This window comes from Lotus japonicus, chromosome 5 (assembly GCF_012489685.1).
Source record: "Lotus japonicus ecotype B-129 chromosome 5, LjGifu_v1.2".
Classification (NCBI taxonomy): Eukaryota; Viridiplantae; Streptophyta; class Magnoliopsida; order Fabales; family Fabaceae; genus Lotus; species Lotus japonicus.
Genome location: NC_080045.1, coordinates 20,199,632 through 20,217,969, shown reverse-complemented (window position 1 = coordinate 20,217,969; position 18,338 = coordinate 20,199,632). Strand labels below are relative to the sequence as shown.

Genomic DNA, 18,338 nt, shown 5'->3' with positions numbered 1-18,338 from the left:
ATTTGGTTTTTTGCAGGAGCAAGTCGGAAGTCGCCAAGTCTTCAGTTAACTTAGCACATTTTTCTTCAGCTGACTTCAGGTGCTTATTGGCAGTTTTGGCGTCAACTTTTGCGCGCTCATACGCATCCTTCCAGTCAGCCGCTTTCTTCTCAAGACGGTTCTTAACCGAATGCATGTCCTTCACATACTGAACCATCCCCGCCACATTGCTGGCGGCCATAAGAGCATGATGGATGGCCATGGAAGCGATGTTGGGAGGACCTTGACCAGCAATGTCTTTGTGGAGCGTGTTGTCAAAAGTCTGGTTCATAAAATCCAAACCGTTAAAGTGAGGATCAGACAAACTCAGCAAGGCAGGGACGGCCTCGCCTCCAACAGCTGAACTAGAGCCAGCATGAATAAATGGCGTCCGCGGGCGGTCAATCAGAGCATTTGGATCTTGACGGGGTGGCGAGAGACTGTCATTTCCCTTCTTTTTCTCTGCCAGTTTGCCCCTCGAGGTCAAGCCGGATTGATTTAGTGTCGCCTGGTGCAAAGGTTTGTCACCAGAAACTTTTTCAGCGGCGCCCGAAGTCTTCTGACGCTTAGGGTCTCTGACGCTTCCTAAGTCGGAGGAACCCTCGTGTCTTTTCTTCTGCTCAGCATCAGCAGCCCTTTTTCTCGCCGACTCAGCAGATTGGGCAAGATATTCTTTCATCTTCAACGGGCTAGCGTCAACCTTACCTTTACCCATCGCGGCTGCACAAGAAAAAGACAAAGTTAAGAATAACGAATGAGTGATAATTCCAAGTTACACATGAAGATCATCAACTTACTAAAAAATTGATTCAAGGTGCCAGTTTTGGACGCCTCAATCAAGTCATGACCAGAGAATACCGGCAACGACCGAAGATAATCAGCAACCCCTCGCTCGGAATCAGAGATTTTCCGGCGAGGATTTTTCGTCCAGTAAAAAGGAAAGAGAGGGCAATTGTTGGAATCCCGGAACAGATTCTTTATTTCTGGTGACTCAAGAGCGGTGAACCGACTCATTTGAGCGGTGAACTGACTCATTTTCTTTATAATGGCTCTTAAGAGCGGTGAACCGACTCATTTTCTTGCGGGCTAGAAGGGGAACCCACTTGACTAAAGTAGGTTTTTAAGTAACAGATTTATAGAAAAGAAAAATATAAAGGGTAGGTGGGCGTGAAGCTCAGATGATCACACAAGATTTCGAAACAACGAATGAAGCCCCAAGCGTTGGGCTGGAGCTGGCAGGGCGCCACATTCAAAAAAGACAAAACGTGACATATGAAAGGCGAAAAAGGAAGTTTGATATTCAAATCAATAAAAAAGTAACCATAAACGTAAAAGAAGTCGGGCGACTCATCTGACGTTTCTTTTCGCAAAAGAACACAATCATCTTCGCCACATGGGAGAACGTTTAGCTGCAAATCATCATTGCATGAAGTGGCAGGATTCAGTTTCGTGAACCCTTCAGCTGATAGTCGAAGGGAATTAATACTCCCAACGCTACCCCAGATAGAACGCAACAAACACTTATCCTCAACCAAATGCACATCTGTCGGCCATTCCGGCGAGGGTAAACCTTCATTGGAAGAGAGAACAGAGTCAACAGAGCCGGCTGGGCCGGAATCATCATGAATCGAGGGTGAGTCAGGAATCTCAATGACGGATGGTGAAGAAATTTCACCGCCTGATGAAGGGGAAGAAAGTTCCAAAGAAGAAACGCTAACACTATTCAACTACATACTGGGTAGTCTCATGAGAGGTTTAAAGGAAAAAGATGAACAGATTCAAGAACGACAGAAAGAAAACAACAAAATGAGAAAGAAGTGTGTGAAGAACTCACCGGAGGAGGGGATGAGAGATTGGGTGAGGAGAGCGTCGGCTAAAGAGAAACACCGCGCAATGACGACGATCGGAGCAAGCAGGATGAATCAAAAGTAAGGAGGAAGCGGTTTTCCGGAATAAGGGCAGGAACAATAAAGTTGTAGAAAGTAAAAAGTGAAGAAGAAAAGAGGAGAGGTTTTATAGTGGAAGAAAGAGGAGAGAGAACGAGTGGGAAATAGTATGAATTGACGAAAGAAGAGAGAGAACGAGTGGGAAAGAGTACGAACCGTCGGGATCTTTCACAAAATTTGAAAAGTTTTGAAAAAATGTAGTTGAAATCCCGCGATCCAAGGTTTTTCCTAAACGAGGCAACTCCTCGAGACGCACGCACACACAGATTGCATTCATTGCTCATGATGGAAAAATCCGGGAAAAGAGGAATGCGTGTGTCAGTGAAAAAGATTTGATTGACATGAGATTGACATTTGAACGAAGACCGCCAAGCAGGCCATAAAACGCCGACATGAGGGAATAATTCGCGCCACCAAATGAGGGCAATGTATGCGCATGGCGACCAATGCTGGACAGAAGATGTTGGAACCACCAAAGGATACGATAAAGACATTTCGACTCAAGAATCTTGAACCTCATGTCTTGGGGGCTTGTGGACTGGGCGGGGCATCCCTAATATGATGCCCGCCCATTACACTCATAGAAGATGGCGACGTGTTAAGATTGGCAAAGGTCACAGGCGGTGATGGAAGGTCTAAAGGTCTATTGTTCTACCGGTGGTCCCATCTGCCAGCTAGAAGATTCTTTTGGGTTTGTCTTATCTACATAGGGATTTGGGCATCGTTTGTAAAGGCCCAAATATAGGAACAATCTATATGTTGACCTCACCCTCTATAAAAGGGAGGTTTTTACCTTGTATCTGACAACTTTACTATCATTAATGAGAATATTCCCTTTTTTATTATATCATGTCCTTGTTTGTGCTCTGCTAGGGTTTCATTAGTGTACCTTTCTTACTTAAGATATTCCCTAGTACAGAACAAGAAGATACATTCTTTGAAGCCCTAGTATTATAGAACACGCATAATAGTTGAATTTATGGAGTTTAAACAATTGATTCTTGTCTTATTTGATGTTTTATATCATGAAATGAATTAAACTGATGTTACTTTAGTCATACAGGTGGAAATCTCTCCAGACCGTGAACAATACACACATCATCCTGGAAGAATCGGGCGAAAACGCATAAAAGGCGAAGCAATATTGTTGATTGCTCTATGGAAATAACATTTTTTGGAGGCAATCAAGGATTTCCCTCTAATGAAATTTCCCTTAACAGATATAGGTTCACAGATAAAGCTCAAAATTGAGCATTCGATCAACACTAATAAGGTTGAGTCTGAAGAGGTGGAGTCATATACTTGTAATTTTGTGAATTTAGTTGAAGATCTTTTACGAATTAAGGGTACTAGATGTTTTCCTAGGGTTGGGGTGAACTAGTAAAAATTATTTTTGCGTGGTCTTTTCTATTCCTCATGTTTGTCATTTATTTTCACATACTAATGGGGAGATGAACGTAAGTTATAAAAGAGCACTTTAGGCCTTAAGAAGAATTCATCTGCTGCCTACTTTCTAAAGGTCGCACTCAACACTGGACTTGTCTAATATATGTTGATGATTAGAACTTGCTCTTTTTTTATTCCAACTTTTAGTACCTATTGGTACACTACAATAGGAAACATATAATAACGGATTTGAAATTGTAACCAAGCATCTCCCATTGGTTCTATTCCCGAAAGAAGGAAAAGGATTGAATAGAGGAACTCCTGAACATTTAGCAATCTCAGATGTGTCGATATAATCGCTTTATTTCTTAGAAACTTAGTATCAAAAGAAACATCCATAATGTGTAATAGAAGATAATCTATTCTCTTACCTCGATCTCTATAGTTAACTTACTTATCACAATACAAAATAAATTTATCCTATAGCATAACTATTCGTAACAACATCCGGGGACCCCATCATTTATGTAAGCTCTCGGCCAAGAAGGGCAACTACCTATCGCAAGATACCTCAAGCGAGGGGTGGGTGGTAGCGTCAGCTTAGCCTTACCCCAACCCGTAACGAACTTCAGTCTCATTTTGGCAAGGTCCGGTTAGGTGCAGGAAGTCGGAGAGAAGTACTGATTTATATAGGGCGCAGGTCGTCGTACAGTAATACTCGATTGCAGGCGGTTAAGCCGTTAGAAAATAATTTTCAAAAAAAAGTTAAAAATGAAATTAAACTTGCATGAGTGATCGATAATTTGGAGGGAAAATTTTGCGCGCCCATTACTGATGACCACAACAGTCAGTAACTTGGCGGATAATTTCCGCGCATCATTACCGATGATTTATTTATTTTTTGAATAAACTCAAGAATTTTTTTGGACGAGACAATTGACCGCCAGATTACCAAAGGAAGTATATTTCGGTAACTTATAAATACAAACACTGGAAATCGTCGGTAATACCGACAAGTTAAAACGTCAGTATTCTATATAATTACGTCTCATAACGTCAAAACCACAACAGACTTCAACATATTGTTCTTCCAAGTTAGTATTTATCTCTCTCTTTCATTTATCTTTATATTTTTCTTTTCTGAATACTATGTTTGTATATTTTATGTTATTATTCGTAGATCATCTTTTTTTTATTGTTAGCATCCCATTTTTGTTATAATAAGACTAGTTTTTTTTCTTCATATTTAATTTTTACATGTTATTTTTATATATTATGTAATGATTTTTTCAAAAATATCTTATTCTAAAATTATGTAGATGTCATTGTGAAACTCTGCTCCTCGTAGGTGGAATGATATACTTGATTAAAGCTCTTCTAAGAAGAAGAAAGCTAAGTCTATATCTTCCCACGGGGGTATTGTAATAAATGAAGCACCACACAATCAATATCTGATAGTGATTCTAATGATAGTACTCCCAGTTAGAGAAGTTATGAACTAGACGCTGAAATAAATATTGACTTTAATAATAGTGATATTATATATGATGATCAAGGTTGTCTAATAATATATGTAGGTGACTATAGGTGACAAATTTATTTTTAGTTATTTATGTAGTTAAATATTGTGTCTCATAATTAATACTACATCTTTTTCAAAATAGTTGTCCATTTAGAGAGAAAAATTTTATTTCATAATAACTCTCCATTTAGAATTCCAAGGGAGTATTATATTTCTTCCATATAATGCCCATATGAGAAGAATGAATGAAGAGATTAAAGTACACTTTAAAGGGTAAAGGAGGAAATCAAATTATATGTTTTAAAATGTGTAATGATATTAATTGCATTTTTTAAAATGTGTGTTTCTTCTCTTTTTATACAATTATTTTGAAGAAAAGGTAGCCTAAAATTGTTCTACTTAATCGTGTTGTCAGATTATTACCTAATTTGGTTGTTGCAAGTGTTATTTTTGTTCTTATTGCCAAGAAGTTTCGTGTAGGATGTAGTGATACATCTTATAAATATGTCAAGAAAGACAAGGAAGCTCACAAAGCTTGGTTTGATGATTTTTTCAGTAAGTAGCTCACATTAAATTTAATGTGAATCTATTTAATTTTATGGATATCATGTTACTAACATGTTTGATGTAATGTAGAACAAAGTGAGCTTGGAGGATAAATATGTCGGGAGGATGCCAACATTTTTTATCATCACCACAGAAAGAGCTTGTACGACATGTTTTACGACGTGCTTAGTAGATGTCATACATTGAATTGGATTGTTGATGGGGCATGCAAGAGCCTCATAAATCATTGACAGTCAACTGCATATGAAACACTGTTGGCAAAGGCTAAGAATAGTAAGACCTCAATGAAAGGAGGTTTTCAGCACACTAGCAACTCTATTTCCATGGTACAACACTCATAAGGATTGTTAAATAGTTTCTAATGTTACTAAATCCCACTAATTTTTTAGAATGAGTAAGTTAGTAATAAACACTTTTTCTCTTGGACAAAAATAGCCCTTGACTTATTCTTAAAAACAAGTACATCAATTAGGTAAATATAACTTAGCCTACTAATACTCCTACTAGTTTTTTATACTTTTGACCATTTCTCTCTCTTCAACAATCTCCCCTGCGTCTTCCCCATTACTCTATTTTCAACAATTGTTCCCCTGTTCATGATGAATGTTAATGGACCAGACCTTTTCTATCTTCCAATATTTTATTTCCTTCCACAATCGAAAATGCTTCATTTCCTTCAATGGAAATACCCCATTTGAAACAGTTGACTAGTTTGCATAGTTTGAACCACCATTGGTTCTATAGGAGTTAGCTTCAGTCGTCAAATCTGTACCTAACGGTGAGGGAAGAGAAAATGGAACTAATACATTGGTCGGAATGATAAAGAAACAAGAGAAATTTTAGGAAGTGAGAGAAAGGGGAAAATGTGATAAAAGAGGAGAGAGAAAGAGAAACTTTAAATTCAAAAAATAATGAAAACGAAATTACATGAAAACTCTTAACTTAATAATTTTATCTACTTTCAAGAACAAAATGTTGAAGATTTTTGTTAAAGAAAAAAGGTGTCTAGTGCTAATTTACTCCTTCTAAAAAACAAGTGGGAGTAAGTTAGCAAATCGACACACACAGATATATATATATATATATATATATATATATATACACACACACACATACACACAATAAATTTGCAATATTTGAAAGAGATAGGAAAAATTTCATTGTTACCCCAAGTCCTCTTGCGTACTCACGTGAAGAAGAAAGATAATATTTGACTAGATAAGAGTTATGAGGATATGCATGTAAGTATAGTAAAATACTAATATAATTTCTAGTTGATTTATAAATATAATTTTAACAATAAAAACTTTTTTTGCAAACTCAGTTTGATGAAGATGTTTTGTTTTTTTTGAATGGAGTTTGATAAGATGTTAGTCAATCTTTAACTGATAATGACTCCCCACTACTGTTAAGCTCTAGGTTGATGTGGCCAGGGGGAAGAACATGAGACAGATTTACGATGCAGGTGACATGACCACTCGTTACGTACAAATCGGGCATCGAATCCTTGACACACAATAGTTAGCAGCTAATGCTCTTAAAGACCTCCTAAAGATAGCGAAACTATGCACCGGATACAAGCATATAATATTCATCTAAAACAGGTAGTAGCTAGGGAAACAACTGCCCTTAAAGTGGCGATGACTCTGTTAATGGCAGAAGCTGGCTTTTCATCTACAGGTGATGATAATTCATTTATTCCTGCTTCTAGTGATAATGATGATGTTGAAAGTGAGGATGAAGAGTAAAAATAATTTTTTTCTAAAAGTGTTACCGACGATTAAGACCGTTGGTAGACTACGACTAATATCTGTCGGAAATTCATCAACAGTTATTTCTGTTGCCAATTTACCAATGGTTTATCTGTCAATACTTTTGCGATGAGTGATTCAACGATGGTTTTTGGGTCGTTGGATGGCCTTCAGTAATTCACGATTACCGACGCTAACAACTTTTGATCGCCGGTAAAACTTGTTTTTCTTGTAGGGGTAGAAAGATTCTTAAGAGTTAGAACACAATTTATCTTTGTTTTATGAACACAATTCAACCCCCCTTCTTGTGTTATCTTTGCTTATTTCATTACTGCAGCAACAATCTTCTCTCTTCAGATCTTCGTTAGTATTCAAATACAAGGCATGAACTCTTTTGAATGCTTTGTCAATCAGTATATCAACATCCACTAAGTATCATCATCATATTCTGAAAATATCTTTAGTATCTAGAACCTGCAACATTAGAATCTATCCAACACACAATGTTGTCCAACATTTGAAGTTCCTTCTATAAAGACTTCTTCACATTAAGACTTCTTAAGAAATAGTCTTTCTTCAGCCTTTAAGAATCAAATCGAGTAGAGATATAATCTTGAACAATCTTCCTTTAGTATTTGGATGTTTATTGAAAAGTGCTCTTCACTCGATCAACATCTTAATTGAACTTGATAGGTTTATTCTATAAGAGTCATTCCTAGACATGAGATCTTCTTTCTGAAAAATATATATTGATTTGTTTCAGCATATGATTTTGTCATCTACAAAGTCGTTTGATCCGCATCAACTCTCCTTGTATGAACACTTCAACATGTAAATATTGCTGGAATGAAGTTCCAACAAAATAATTCAAAGCATATAATAAAAAAACTTAGACATCATTAGATTGTTATAATTAAAACATAGTCAATGTTCGGATGCAACAGATATCATGGAATTCAAAATGTAAAGTCACACCATCAAAATTTAATATCCATAATGATACTTTATTTTTCAGATTTTCTTTACTCCGGAAGCAACGTTAAACAAAATTATAACTACTACAAAATTAAATCAGGTAATAGTTACAATATCATAAATTTGACTCTAGGAGCTTGTAAGCGAACTAACTTGAAACTCTTCATTACTTCCGTCGCTAGATGAACAAAATGGTTGTGGGGAGAATGGCAGTGAAGGAATGATGATAGATATATGAGAAGAAGAAAGTGATGAGGAGATTGGTGGTGAAAATCGTGAGGAGAATGATGGTAAAAGGATGGAGAGGTTTCAGAAGAGAGTTGAAGAAATGATTGTAGCGAGGGATATTTTTAGGATGGGAAATGCGATTTAGCACGACCAATTTTTTGACGACAAGCTCGACCATGTTGTTTTTGACAGTTCAAAACTTAAAATCGGTTTTTCTCTCACCTCCCATGTATTTCTCACCCACCATCAATTTGGTTTAATTTCATTGTCGTGGCTAGGGATGAGCACAGACCTGATGCCCGACCCAAAACCGAGCTACCAGGGAGCTGGAAACTAAAACGGGTCGATCCGGGCGGGTCATCGGGTTTAAAAATAGAACAAAATGGTTTTATATGGTTACTGTCGGACGGGTGCGGGCTTGGAAAATATTCCCCGTCGGTGCCACTAAACCCGCCCGAGATAATAGTTTTATATAATAAATTCTTTGAACCCCTACTAGCTAGGTCACTCCCCAATCCCCACTAAAGCTAAAGTCTATGTCTATGCCATAATTACTAGTCCCTATACATCTATCACTCAGCTAGCCTATGAATTCACTTTAACTAGTCCTTATTTCTTAAGCTTCATCTTATTTTATCTTTGATTTCAAAATCCCAGACTTGGGAAAAGAAAAACTGGTCACGTGAACCTCTTTCTCTCTATCCCATTACTTCTCCTTTCTTCAACTAAATAAGTGATATTGAGGCCCATTCCTCATTTCTTCATCTACACTGGCCAGTGCTCCTCCCCTCTCCTCTGTTGCTTTCCTCGCCGGTGCGGTTTGAAGAGACGAAGCATAGTCGCTGGTGGCCCTCTGCTCCTCCTCTCTTCCATGTTGAATTTTGGTTCTTCTTGTTTTCTTTGGTGGTGAGTACGAACAAGGTTGTGTTGTCCATTTTAGTCATCATCCCCTCCAAAAGTCTCTCCTTTCCTTCATCTTCTCTTGTTCACTTGTCACCCGTGAAAACCGACCCGTCCAACCCGTCCACCGACCAAACCCGCACTCGAGTTATCCGATCCCTGATTCGGTTGGAAATTGGTTGAGATATCCTTGATTTAAAACGACTCAAACCCGACATCTCTGACCCGTAACCGACCGAAACTGACCCGTGCTCAGCCCTAGTCGTGGCAATCGTGCTTATGTTAAGTCGTGTCTAATAGCCGTCATCTTTTAGGATTTTAATTAGTCACAATCACTTCCATCCTAAAGTGAGTGATGATGTATTTAGGTGTGTGGATTCTTTTTGGTCAAAGGTATGTGAATCATAGTAATATTTTCCCCAATAGTCTACTTTTGGGCCCATTGTGTTGCTCATTGGCCTATTGGGCCTAGTTCTTTGCCGTGTTAAATAGTTTGACACAAGAAAAATAATAGAACCTTTCAAACGGAACATTGAGGTGTTTTGTCAAAAAAAAAAAAAGAACATTGAGGTGTTAGTTTAAATTGAAAAGCAAAACGACACTACTTTGGGAACAAAACGACGTTAGCTCTTCACCCAAATCAACGGCAGAAGTTAACTTGAGAAAACCGAAATCGCAGTTTCGCACCGCTGGCACCAACTGCGTGTGGTTTCAGAATCTTCTTCTTCTTCTTCTTCCATGGCGGTTATCGGAGGACTAGCGGCGGCGATCGCGGTGGTGGTTCTGTTGTCGGCGTTGCTAACGGAAGCCGGCGACACGAACAGAGCATTCTCTCCCTGCTCGGACGCACGCGTGCAGAGATCTGACGGTTTCACGTTCGGGATCGCGTTCGCGTCGAAAGACAAGTTCTTCTACAGCAACAACAGTACCTTGCAGTTGTCTCCCTGCGACGCCAGGCTCTCTCTCTCCAATGCCAACTCTCAGGTCTCTGTGTTCAGACCTAAGGTCGATGAGATCTCCATTCTCACCGTCAATTCATCTTCCTTCGTTGCGGTTTGTACTCTCTTTCCCTGTGTTTTTCTTCTGAGTTTACATCGTGGTTGCTTGTTTGATTATTGGAGATTTACTAGTTTGTTTTGGTGGTGGCTGATTCAAATAATCGAATTCAATTAGGGTTACTGTTTTTCGAAAATTTGGATTTGTTTTTCACGCTGTTGCTTACGCTCGATTGCAAAATCTAGCACTGAAGTGTGATTGTTGTTTGGGAATGCTAATTAACTGGAAATTGTCCATTATACCCTAATTTCATTGTGCTCTGGAATTTGCACTGTGATGGCTTTGATGTATAATTATTATGGAAATCTTTGTACATGAAGATCATTCTTTTGGGTGAAAATATTTGTTACATTTATTTTCTTTCAATTCTTGCCATCATTGTATGAGACTTTAAGTAACTAGAAAAATGGGGAGATGGAGATTTTTGAAGTGAAATTACTCATTAGTTCTCTTCTGCTTGGTGCAACACAAAAATGTGGGGCGGTTACGGCAACTCATCTACAACACAAATTTTGGCCAGTCCTCTGGCGTTTAAGTGCGTTGAAATTGAATTTTCGATGAAATGTGAAAAATTCAGTTCTCTTTTTATTTTCCACCTTCCCATTTTCCACATACTCAAACAAGCGCTACCTTATATTTAAGGAAAGTGCAAATTTGTATGGTTTCCTAATTGAGCACTTGTGCTCAGTAGGTTCCTCATGCTTGCCATGTGGTGGCTTAATTTCATCATCAGTTTGGTTAAAAATAAAAATTCGGTCTCTGTTGATTAAGTTGTGTTGGATTGATTGTTTGTCGTTTTGGGTCTCTTAATAGTTTTCCCTGTCCAGGACTTGTATGGCTATATGGTTGCATTTGCTGGTCGGAAATATGCTGCAAGGTCTCCACCTGCATTTGTTGCAAACAGCACGTATACCGTAACCAGTTTCACTCTTGTAAGGAGATTTTTGTTTAAAAAAGAACTTGTCAATATTTGTGTGTTTTATTTGATCTGAAACCTGGGTCTGTAGGTCCTTGAGTTTAAGAAGGGAAGGCTACAAAACTTGTATTGGAAAAGAGATGGGTGTTCTAAATGCTCAAGTAACTCCAAAGCTGTCTGTCTCAACAATCAGGATTGTGCACTGCAAACATCCAGCTGCAAGAGCCATGGAGGAACTGTGGATTGCAGCTTAGGGATACAATTGGCGTTCTCTGGCACGGATAAACATCTTTCGGCTCTCAACTCTTGGTATGAAGTAAAAAACCTTCGCCAGTATTCACTCTATGGCCTTTATTCAAATCTGAGAGACTCCCTCACTAGCCAGTATGATAAGTTCTTTTAATTCTCTTCTGTTCTTGTGTTGATTTTGTTTGTATCATTTCTTTATGATTTGTTCATGCTTTTACTCTTTTCACTTCCCACCTGTTTTCTTCTAAATGTATCTGTGAGAACCTAGAACAATGGTGTGTACATCTGTAATACCAAAGTTTACTTTGATTATGCTGGATATGGTAAGATAGGTATGAATTTGAAATTAAGTGTGATGATTAAACACACATGCGAATTTTCCTTGTAGAGTTCTAGTTGTCAAAAATTATTGAAGAATGTATGTTCTAAATGTAATCTTTAGAGGAGGAAGGACTGAATGATTTTCTTTTCTTTTCCGGATGATTGGCTTTGATTAATCCTATGGCAGATGTGTCAAACATCATGAATTATTCCTGAACTAAAAATATGAATGACAAGAACCATAGTAGTCAAAATTGCAATTGAAATTGCGTAATCCAACGATTATGCGATTGATGGTGCCTTGGGTGATTGAAATAGCACATGTAACTGTTTTCTGGCTTAATCGTGACATTACCGTACATAAGCGCATTGCATAATTGCATTAGAATGTTTTTTGTTATTTTTGCTATTTTGTATGCATACATCAATTTGGGAGGGTTGCACTGGTGCAAAATAAAGTCTTATGTAACTTTTTGGCTATATCATATAAATATAAACATTTTAAAATATATGAATGTAAGGACAATTTTATTATATATAAACTAAAAGTTACTTAAATTTTACAAAAGTTGGCACAAGTGATTACGGTGATGACTTGTCATGATTCAGTGGTTGGATCCTGAGACTATTTTTTATCTACAGTTATTGACAGCGTAAAATTAGTATATAGTCTTACACCGGCGTATGTTAATCCCTCTCATACGAAATCTGCTAGACGTTACTATTAGTCTTAAGATTATGAGATTTACACTTAACACCTCGATTAAAGTTATGATCTCGTTTTTGGCTAGATGACTGATGTTTGGGTTGAGAAGTGTTTAGGCAAATCCTTCTATGCTCTGTTAGGGTTTTGTAGTAGATCACGTAGTGTGTGTTTGGTTTCAAATCTGGAGAGGTCAAACGTGGATCCAGAAATCCAAAAGCAACTATTTCTTGCTTCTGCAAACGTGGATCGAGGCCAAACGTGGATCTGCAGTAGTTTTCCAAACACACACGTAAGAGTTTTACTTCACCAAGATACTCTTGGCTTTTTCCTTGTATGATAATACTTGCTCTCTGACTTCACTGTTGTGGCTCTTTTTGGTGATTTTTACTTGATCATATCTGAATAGGAAAAGTGTGGTGGTTTTGTTCTAATGTTCCTCTCGTGGAACTGTTTTGTGAAACTCTTTAGCGTGCAGTTTAAACGACTTGGAATTTGAAGGTAACAAATTCATGTGGTGGAATAAATAAGAGGGGGGGGGGGGGGAGGGGGGATCAAGCGATTATAGCCAGGTTGGGCAGGTTTATTGCAACTTCTTTTTCGTTGTGTTAATTCTCCCAGGTTCGTGTATCTCAACTGTCTCACCATGCTTCTGATCATTCAGATGTCTACAAGGAGGAGAAGAGTGCAGCGGTGGTTATGAGTATCAGGAGGTGTTGAAATCAAGTTGGACTAGTAGGGTGTTGGATCCATATCTGGCCAATCCTTTGCTTGATGGATATCTCATGTTAGGCGAAGCAACGATTTGGTGATGTGCTTGCAAAAATTAAGGAAGTTAGGGAGGACCTTTAGAAACTTTGTGGTAGGGAAAAGGAGGAGGGAGTGGCAGCTAGGGCGAGAGTTTGGAGGCTAGATTGGTTGATTTACTTTCGAGTGAGGAAGTGTAGTGGGCTCAGAGGTTGCATACAATGTGTCTTAAGTACGGTGATAAGGATTCTAGTGTTTTTTAGAGGCTGATTTTATCAGAAAAAATGTCTTTTTGAAGGCTGATTTTCTAGGGAAAAGGTTTTTGGTGCTTTGAAACAAGGGCAGCCCACGACTGCTCCAAGTCCTGATGGACTACCTACGCTTTTCTATCATAGATTCTAGTATCTTCTTGTTGCCGATATACCAAATAATGTGATTGGTGTTCTGAATAAGCGAGAGGATCCACAAACATTTAATCATACTTTCTTTTGCCTCATTTCTAAGGTTAAGAGGCCAAAGCACACTAGTGAATTTCGGCATATCTCTTTGTGCAATGTCATTTTTAAATTTATTACAAAATTTATGGCTAACAAGCTGGAAACTTTCCTCCCTGATATTGTGATGCCTTTTTCAAAATGCCTTTGTGCCGAAGAGGCTTATTACGGTCTAGGGACAATGTGCTAATTATTTTTTATACTTTTAACTTCATTTAGAAAAATGCCAAGGGGAAGCAAGATTATATGGGCGTGAAGTTAGAAATGACCAAAACTTTACGATCGTATTGAGTGGGGTTTCTTAAGCATTGTTGTTTCCTCCATGGATTTCCACACAAAATGACGAAGCTCATTATGGATTGCGCCTCCTCTGCCAGTTTCTTAGAGTTGTTGAATGGTAGGTCGTGTTCTTCTTTCGCCTCCTCTAGGAGAGCTGGGTGACCCCCTATCTCCACATCTCTTTATTCTTTGAGCAAAGAATTTTTCTAGCCTTATTTTGAGGGCACAAGAGAGGAATGATATTTTCGTTTTCTGGGCGAATGTTGAAGAGGATGTTGTGAATCAGGTTTTGGTTGCTTACCAACATATGTCGGGTCAATTGATTAACTTAGATAAATATAAACTTTCTTTTTGCCAAATGTTCCAAAAGATAGGAAGATTTCAAATTAAGGTATTGGAAAGTCATTATAAGTATCTTGGCCTACCTAATTTTGTTGGAAGATCAAAACAACCGATGTTTAATTTTTTGTAGAAAAGCGTGTGGATAAAGCTCAAAGGTTGGTAGGAGATATCATTCTAGGATGGAAGAGAAGTCCTTCGTGAATGTGAGGCACAAGCCATCTCTAATTAGATTGAGATGTTTTTCTTTACTAGTTGACTTATGTAACCACCTTGAACATATGAGAGCCTGTTTCGGTGGGGAAGTGAGCAAGGTCAGAGGAAAATCCATCGAGTTAATTGGAACACTTAATTTCAACCACAAAAAGAAGGAGGTATGTGCTTCACTTTTTTAAGGACTTTAATGATGTCCTTCTTGTCATGCAAGAATGGGGAGTTTTCCAATGCCCGAAGTCTTTGATGTCCAAATGTCTAAAGGAAAGGTACGTTCCTAGATCCCCTTTTATCCATGCATGACATGGCCAGTTAGCACGCTATACTTGGAGAAGTGTCCAAAAGCTAATTGGGTCATGATGCAAGGATCTAATTGGAGGATTAGGAGTGGTAAGGAAGTGAAGATTTGGGAGGATAATTGGCTGCCAAAAATAATGGTTTTAAAGTCGGGTCACCAGTCCCTACAAACTATGAGGTGTTTTTTGTTCATTGTTTTGTCCACAGTGCGAGGACATTAATGAAATGGTAGAGCTTGCCTTGCGGGCAGTGTTTTAAGACTCGGTTCGGTCATCGACTCGATGGGGGTACTGAGTTAATGAGTCATTGGTCAGACAAGTGACTCACTGAGTCGAATACTAAACTCGGTGTATATTAAAAAATTAAAAAAAATTGCAATACATATAAAGTTAAGATATATAAATAAATGAGGTTAATAAATTGAAGATTGGATGGTGGTGTAGTGGTGAAATTTTCGTCAATCTACCTTCAGGTCCTGTATTCGATTCCTATGCACCACCTTTTTGTTAACAATTTCACGTTTTTGAAGTTGAATAATTGCTGGATAAGTATAGAGATGACATGAAAACTCACACCCGCGGGGTCCGACTCAAACTCAACCCGAAATTTCGGGTGAAACCCGATTTATTTGGGTTTGGATTTCACTCGAATTTTAAAACCTGTTTGGGTTTGGGTGTGGGATTGATTAAACTCGCACCCAAACCCAAACCCGATGTCTTATGCATGTAATTACCAGTCCTTATATATATATATATATATATATATATATATATATATATATATATATAATTAAAGACACTAAGTAAGGTTTTCTTTAACGTAAAAAAAAAACTTTGTTCTCAACTTCTCGTCCAGCTCAGCCTTCATCTTCGACTTCGCGTGAGTTTAATCAACTAATGTGCATGTTGTTCTCTTATGTACATGTTGTTTCCAGGTTGGGTTTTTGAGTTTTTTGCGGTTTCGGTGCTCATATTGGGTTTTGGGTAACCCGAAACCCAGAGGTTTGGGTTTAACTTTTGCACCCATATTGGTTTGAGTTTGAGTTTGAGTTTATGTGTTAAGTTCAGGTTTGGGTGTGAGAATGACCAAACTCGCACCCATGGGGCCCGTTGCCAACCCTAGATAAGTATTTTAGCTGAATTGGGCTTAGATCCATGACCCACTATCAACAGAATTAAAAAAATGAAAGACCCAATAAATTCAAAAAAATACTCTAAGTCAAATTAAGCTACATTCAAGACCCATTGTCAATGGAAAAAAGAAAGTGGGGTGGCGGGTGGCGAAGCGATAGTGGGGTTGCGACGCAAAAGTGAGATCAGGTGGCGGAGAGAGGAGGGAGTACTTTAGCTGAGTTGGGCTTAGATCCATGACCAATTGTCAACGGAATTAAAAAAATGAAAGGCCTAATAAATTAAATAAATACTCTAAGTCAAATTGGGCTACATTCAAGACCCATTCTCAATGGAAAAAAGAAAGTGGGGCGCGGGGCGAAGCGACAGTGGGGCGGCGACACGAAAGTGAGATCAAGTGGCGGAGAGAGGAGGGAGTACTTTAGCTGCATTGGGCTTAGATCCATGACCCACTGTCAACAGAATTTAAAAAAATGAAAGGCCTAACAAATTAAATAAATACTCTAAGTCAAATTGGGCTACATTCAAGACCCATTCTCAATGGAAAAAAGAAAGTGGGGCGGCGGGTGGCAAAGCGACTGTAGGGCGGCGACGCGAAAGTGAGATCAAGTGGCAGAGAGAGGAGAGAGTCTGATCTAGAGGTCGAGGGAGAGGGCGATGTAGAGGGTGAGGGTGGCAGAGGAGGAAAGGCCGACGCCAACCTCCGAAACCGTGAAATGGGCTGAACTCTATTGACACTAGTGTCGGTCATAGTTGTCGCTAATTTGGATGGTGAATATAGCGTTGGTCATAAATTGCCGCTAACTATGGGTGGGTGGACGCTATACTTGCTGATTATTTCAATGTTTGTCACAACGACGCTTATTGACAGTAAGCCGACGCTAAGTGTGTCGGTTCAACCAACACTAAATTTAAGTGAGTTTTTTCCGCTTTGCGTCGGTATATGGTCGGTTTAGCAGATGCTAAACAACAAAATTTAGCGTCAGCATATGGGCCGATGACGCTAAATGAAGTTTTTCTTATAATTTGATGTCAACCAACCATAATTGAAGAGATGTTGTGCAGCCAAAAAGATGTCATTTACGCCCAATATCCCAAAAATAAGGGGGTGAGAGATGTAATATGGATAAGAATGGAGGGAATTACCTTCTATGTAAAACGTAATTAGTTTTGTATTGTAAGGAGAATGATGCGGCAACAAAAGACTTATGCTCATCTTTGTACCAAAAGGCTGAATTAGAATTCTTTTAACCTAGTTCAACCCCATGAGTTCATTGTTTAGACCAAAGGCATAAGAGTTGATTATTGCAAAAGAGAATTCTCGGGATAAAGTTCAAAGAGAAACATAATTTCTGGCATTTTAATTAGCATACCTAAAATATCTAAAATTCGTTTTATCATCAATCCAAATCAATCCTCCTATCTTGATAGGAGGCAAAAGTGCAAAACTAAGAAGTTGTTTACACGGATTTTTGGTAAACAAATATCCTCTTAGTTCGACTAAAGGAAGTTTAGATTCGGGGTCCTTTTGAGAAAACGCTTTGCCAAAGTGTAGTGTGTGAACGAATGTATTCTCGACAACAATAAACAACTCAAACGAAACTGGACTTTATTGAATATGAGTCGATTACAAAACAGTCAAGCAAACTAAAATAACATGAAAGCAAATTTCGACAAAACAAGCTACACACAAGAACTGGAAATCAACAAACTGAAATGCAGGGAAACTAAAGCGTTGGTTCTGCAACATACTCCTCCATCATCACGTTTTGCTCTCGAAGTCTCATTGATGCGGACGTTTAGAGCTTTTGGTGAATTTTCAGAGTTTTTAGTTGGGAACCCTTTTCTTCTGCTGCTGCTTCCTCTATTTATAGTGTTCTTTCTGCCCATGTTCTTGGCGGTTTTTCTTGGATGCACGATGGCTTCGTGGGCTTTGAATTTTGGCGCCATTCCCCACGTTTAGCCGATGGTCTTCGCGCACGTGACTCTATTGCCACGTGGATGGTTCTGAGTCGTGGGCAACCGTTGCTATTCATGGCATCGTGGGTGTACGCACGTGCTTGTAGTTGCTTGTTATTCGGTAACTGCCTCTTCCATTAAGATGATCGAGATTTCTTCATCTTCTGAGTGTGTCGAGTTATGGCTTTTACTAACTTGTCTTTGAGGGACATCGTGTGCTGAGTTGCCGGCTTCGCCAAACCCTTTCTGTCGAGAAACCACTTTTGCACCATGGTGTCGAGAATTGTAGTACTTGTAATTTTGGCTTAACAGTTGCCCCCCAAGAATGTTGGTTGTCGACTG

General features: G+C 38.6%; 1 protein-coding gene across 1 annotated transcript; it reads left to right on the top strand.

Moving 5' to 3' along the window:
* The first annotated feature begins 9,909 nt into the window (after positions 1–9,909).
* Positions 9,910–11,826, top strand: LOC130720216 (uncharacterized). Its single transcript, XM_057570842.1, has 3 exons — positions 9,910–10,346; positions 11,177–11,281; positions 11,357–11,826. The coding sequence occupies exons 1-3, from the start codon at positions 10,032–10,034 to the stop codon at positions 11,666–11,668; spliced, it is 732 nt and encodes a 243-aa protein (XP_057426825.1). The 5' UTR covers positions 9,910–10,031; the 3' UTR covers positions 11,669–11,826.
* The last annotated feature ends 6,512 nt before the right edge of the window (positions 11,827–18,338 follow it).

Bases quoted from the DNA above. Each gene is read 5' to 3' on its own strand.
- LOC130720216 (XM_057570842.1), top strand. From the start codon at position 10,032: ATGGCGGTTATCGGAGGACTAGCGGCGGCGATCGCGGTGGTGGTTCTG. The intron at 10,347-11,176 runs GTTTGTACTCTC...TTCCCTGTCCAG, and splicing joins ATTCATCTTCCTTCGTTGCG to GACTTGTATGGCTATATGGT. The intron at 11,282-11,356 runs GTAAGGAGATTT...CTGGGTCTGTAG, and splicing joins CCGTAACCAGTTTCACTCTT to GTCCTTGAGTTTAAGAAGGG.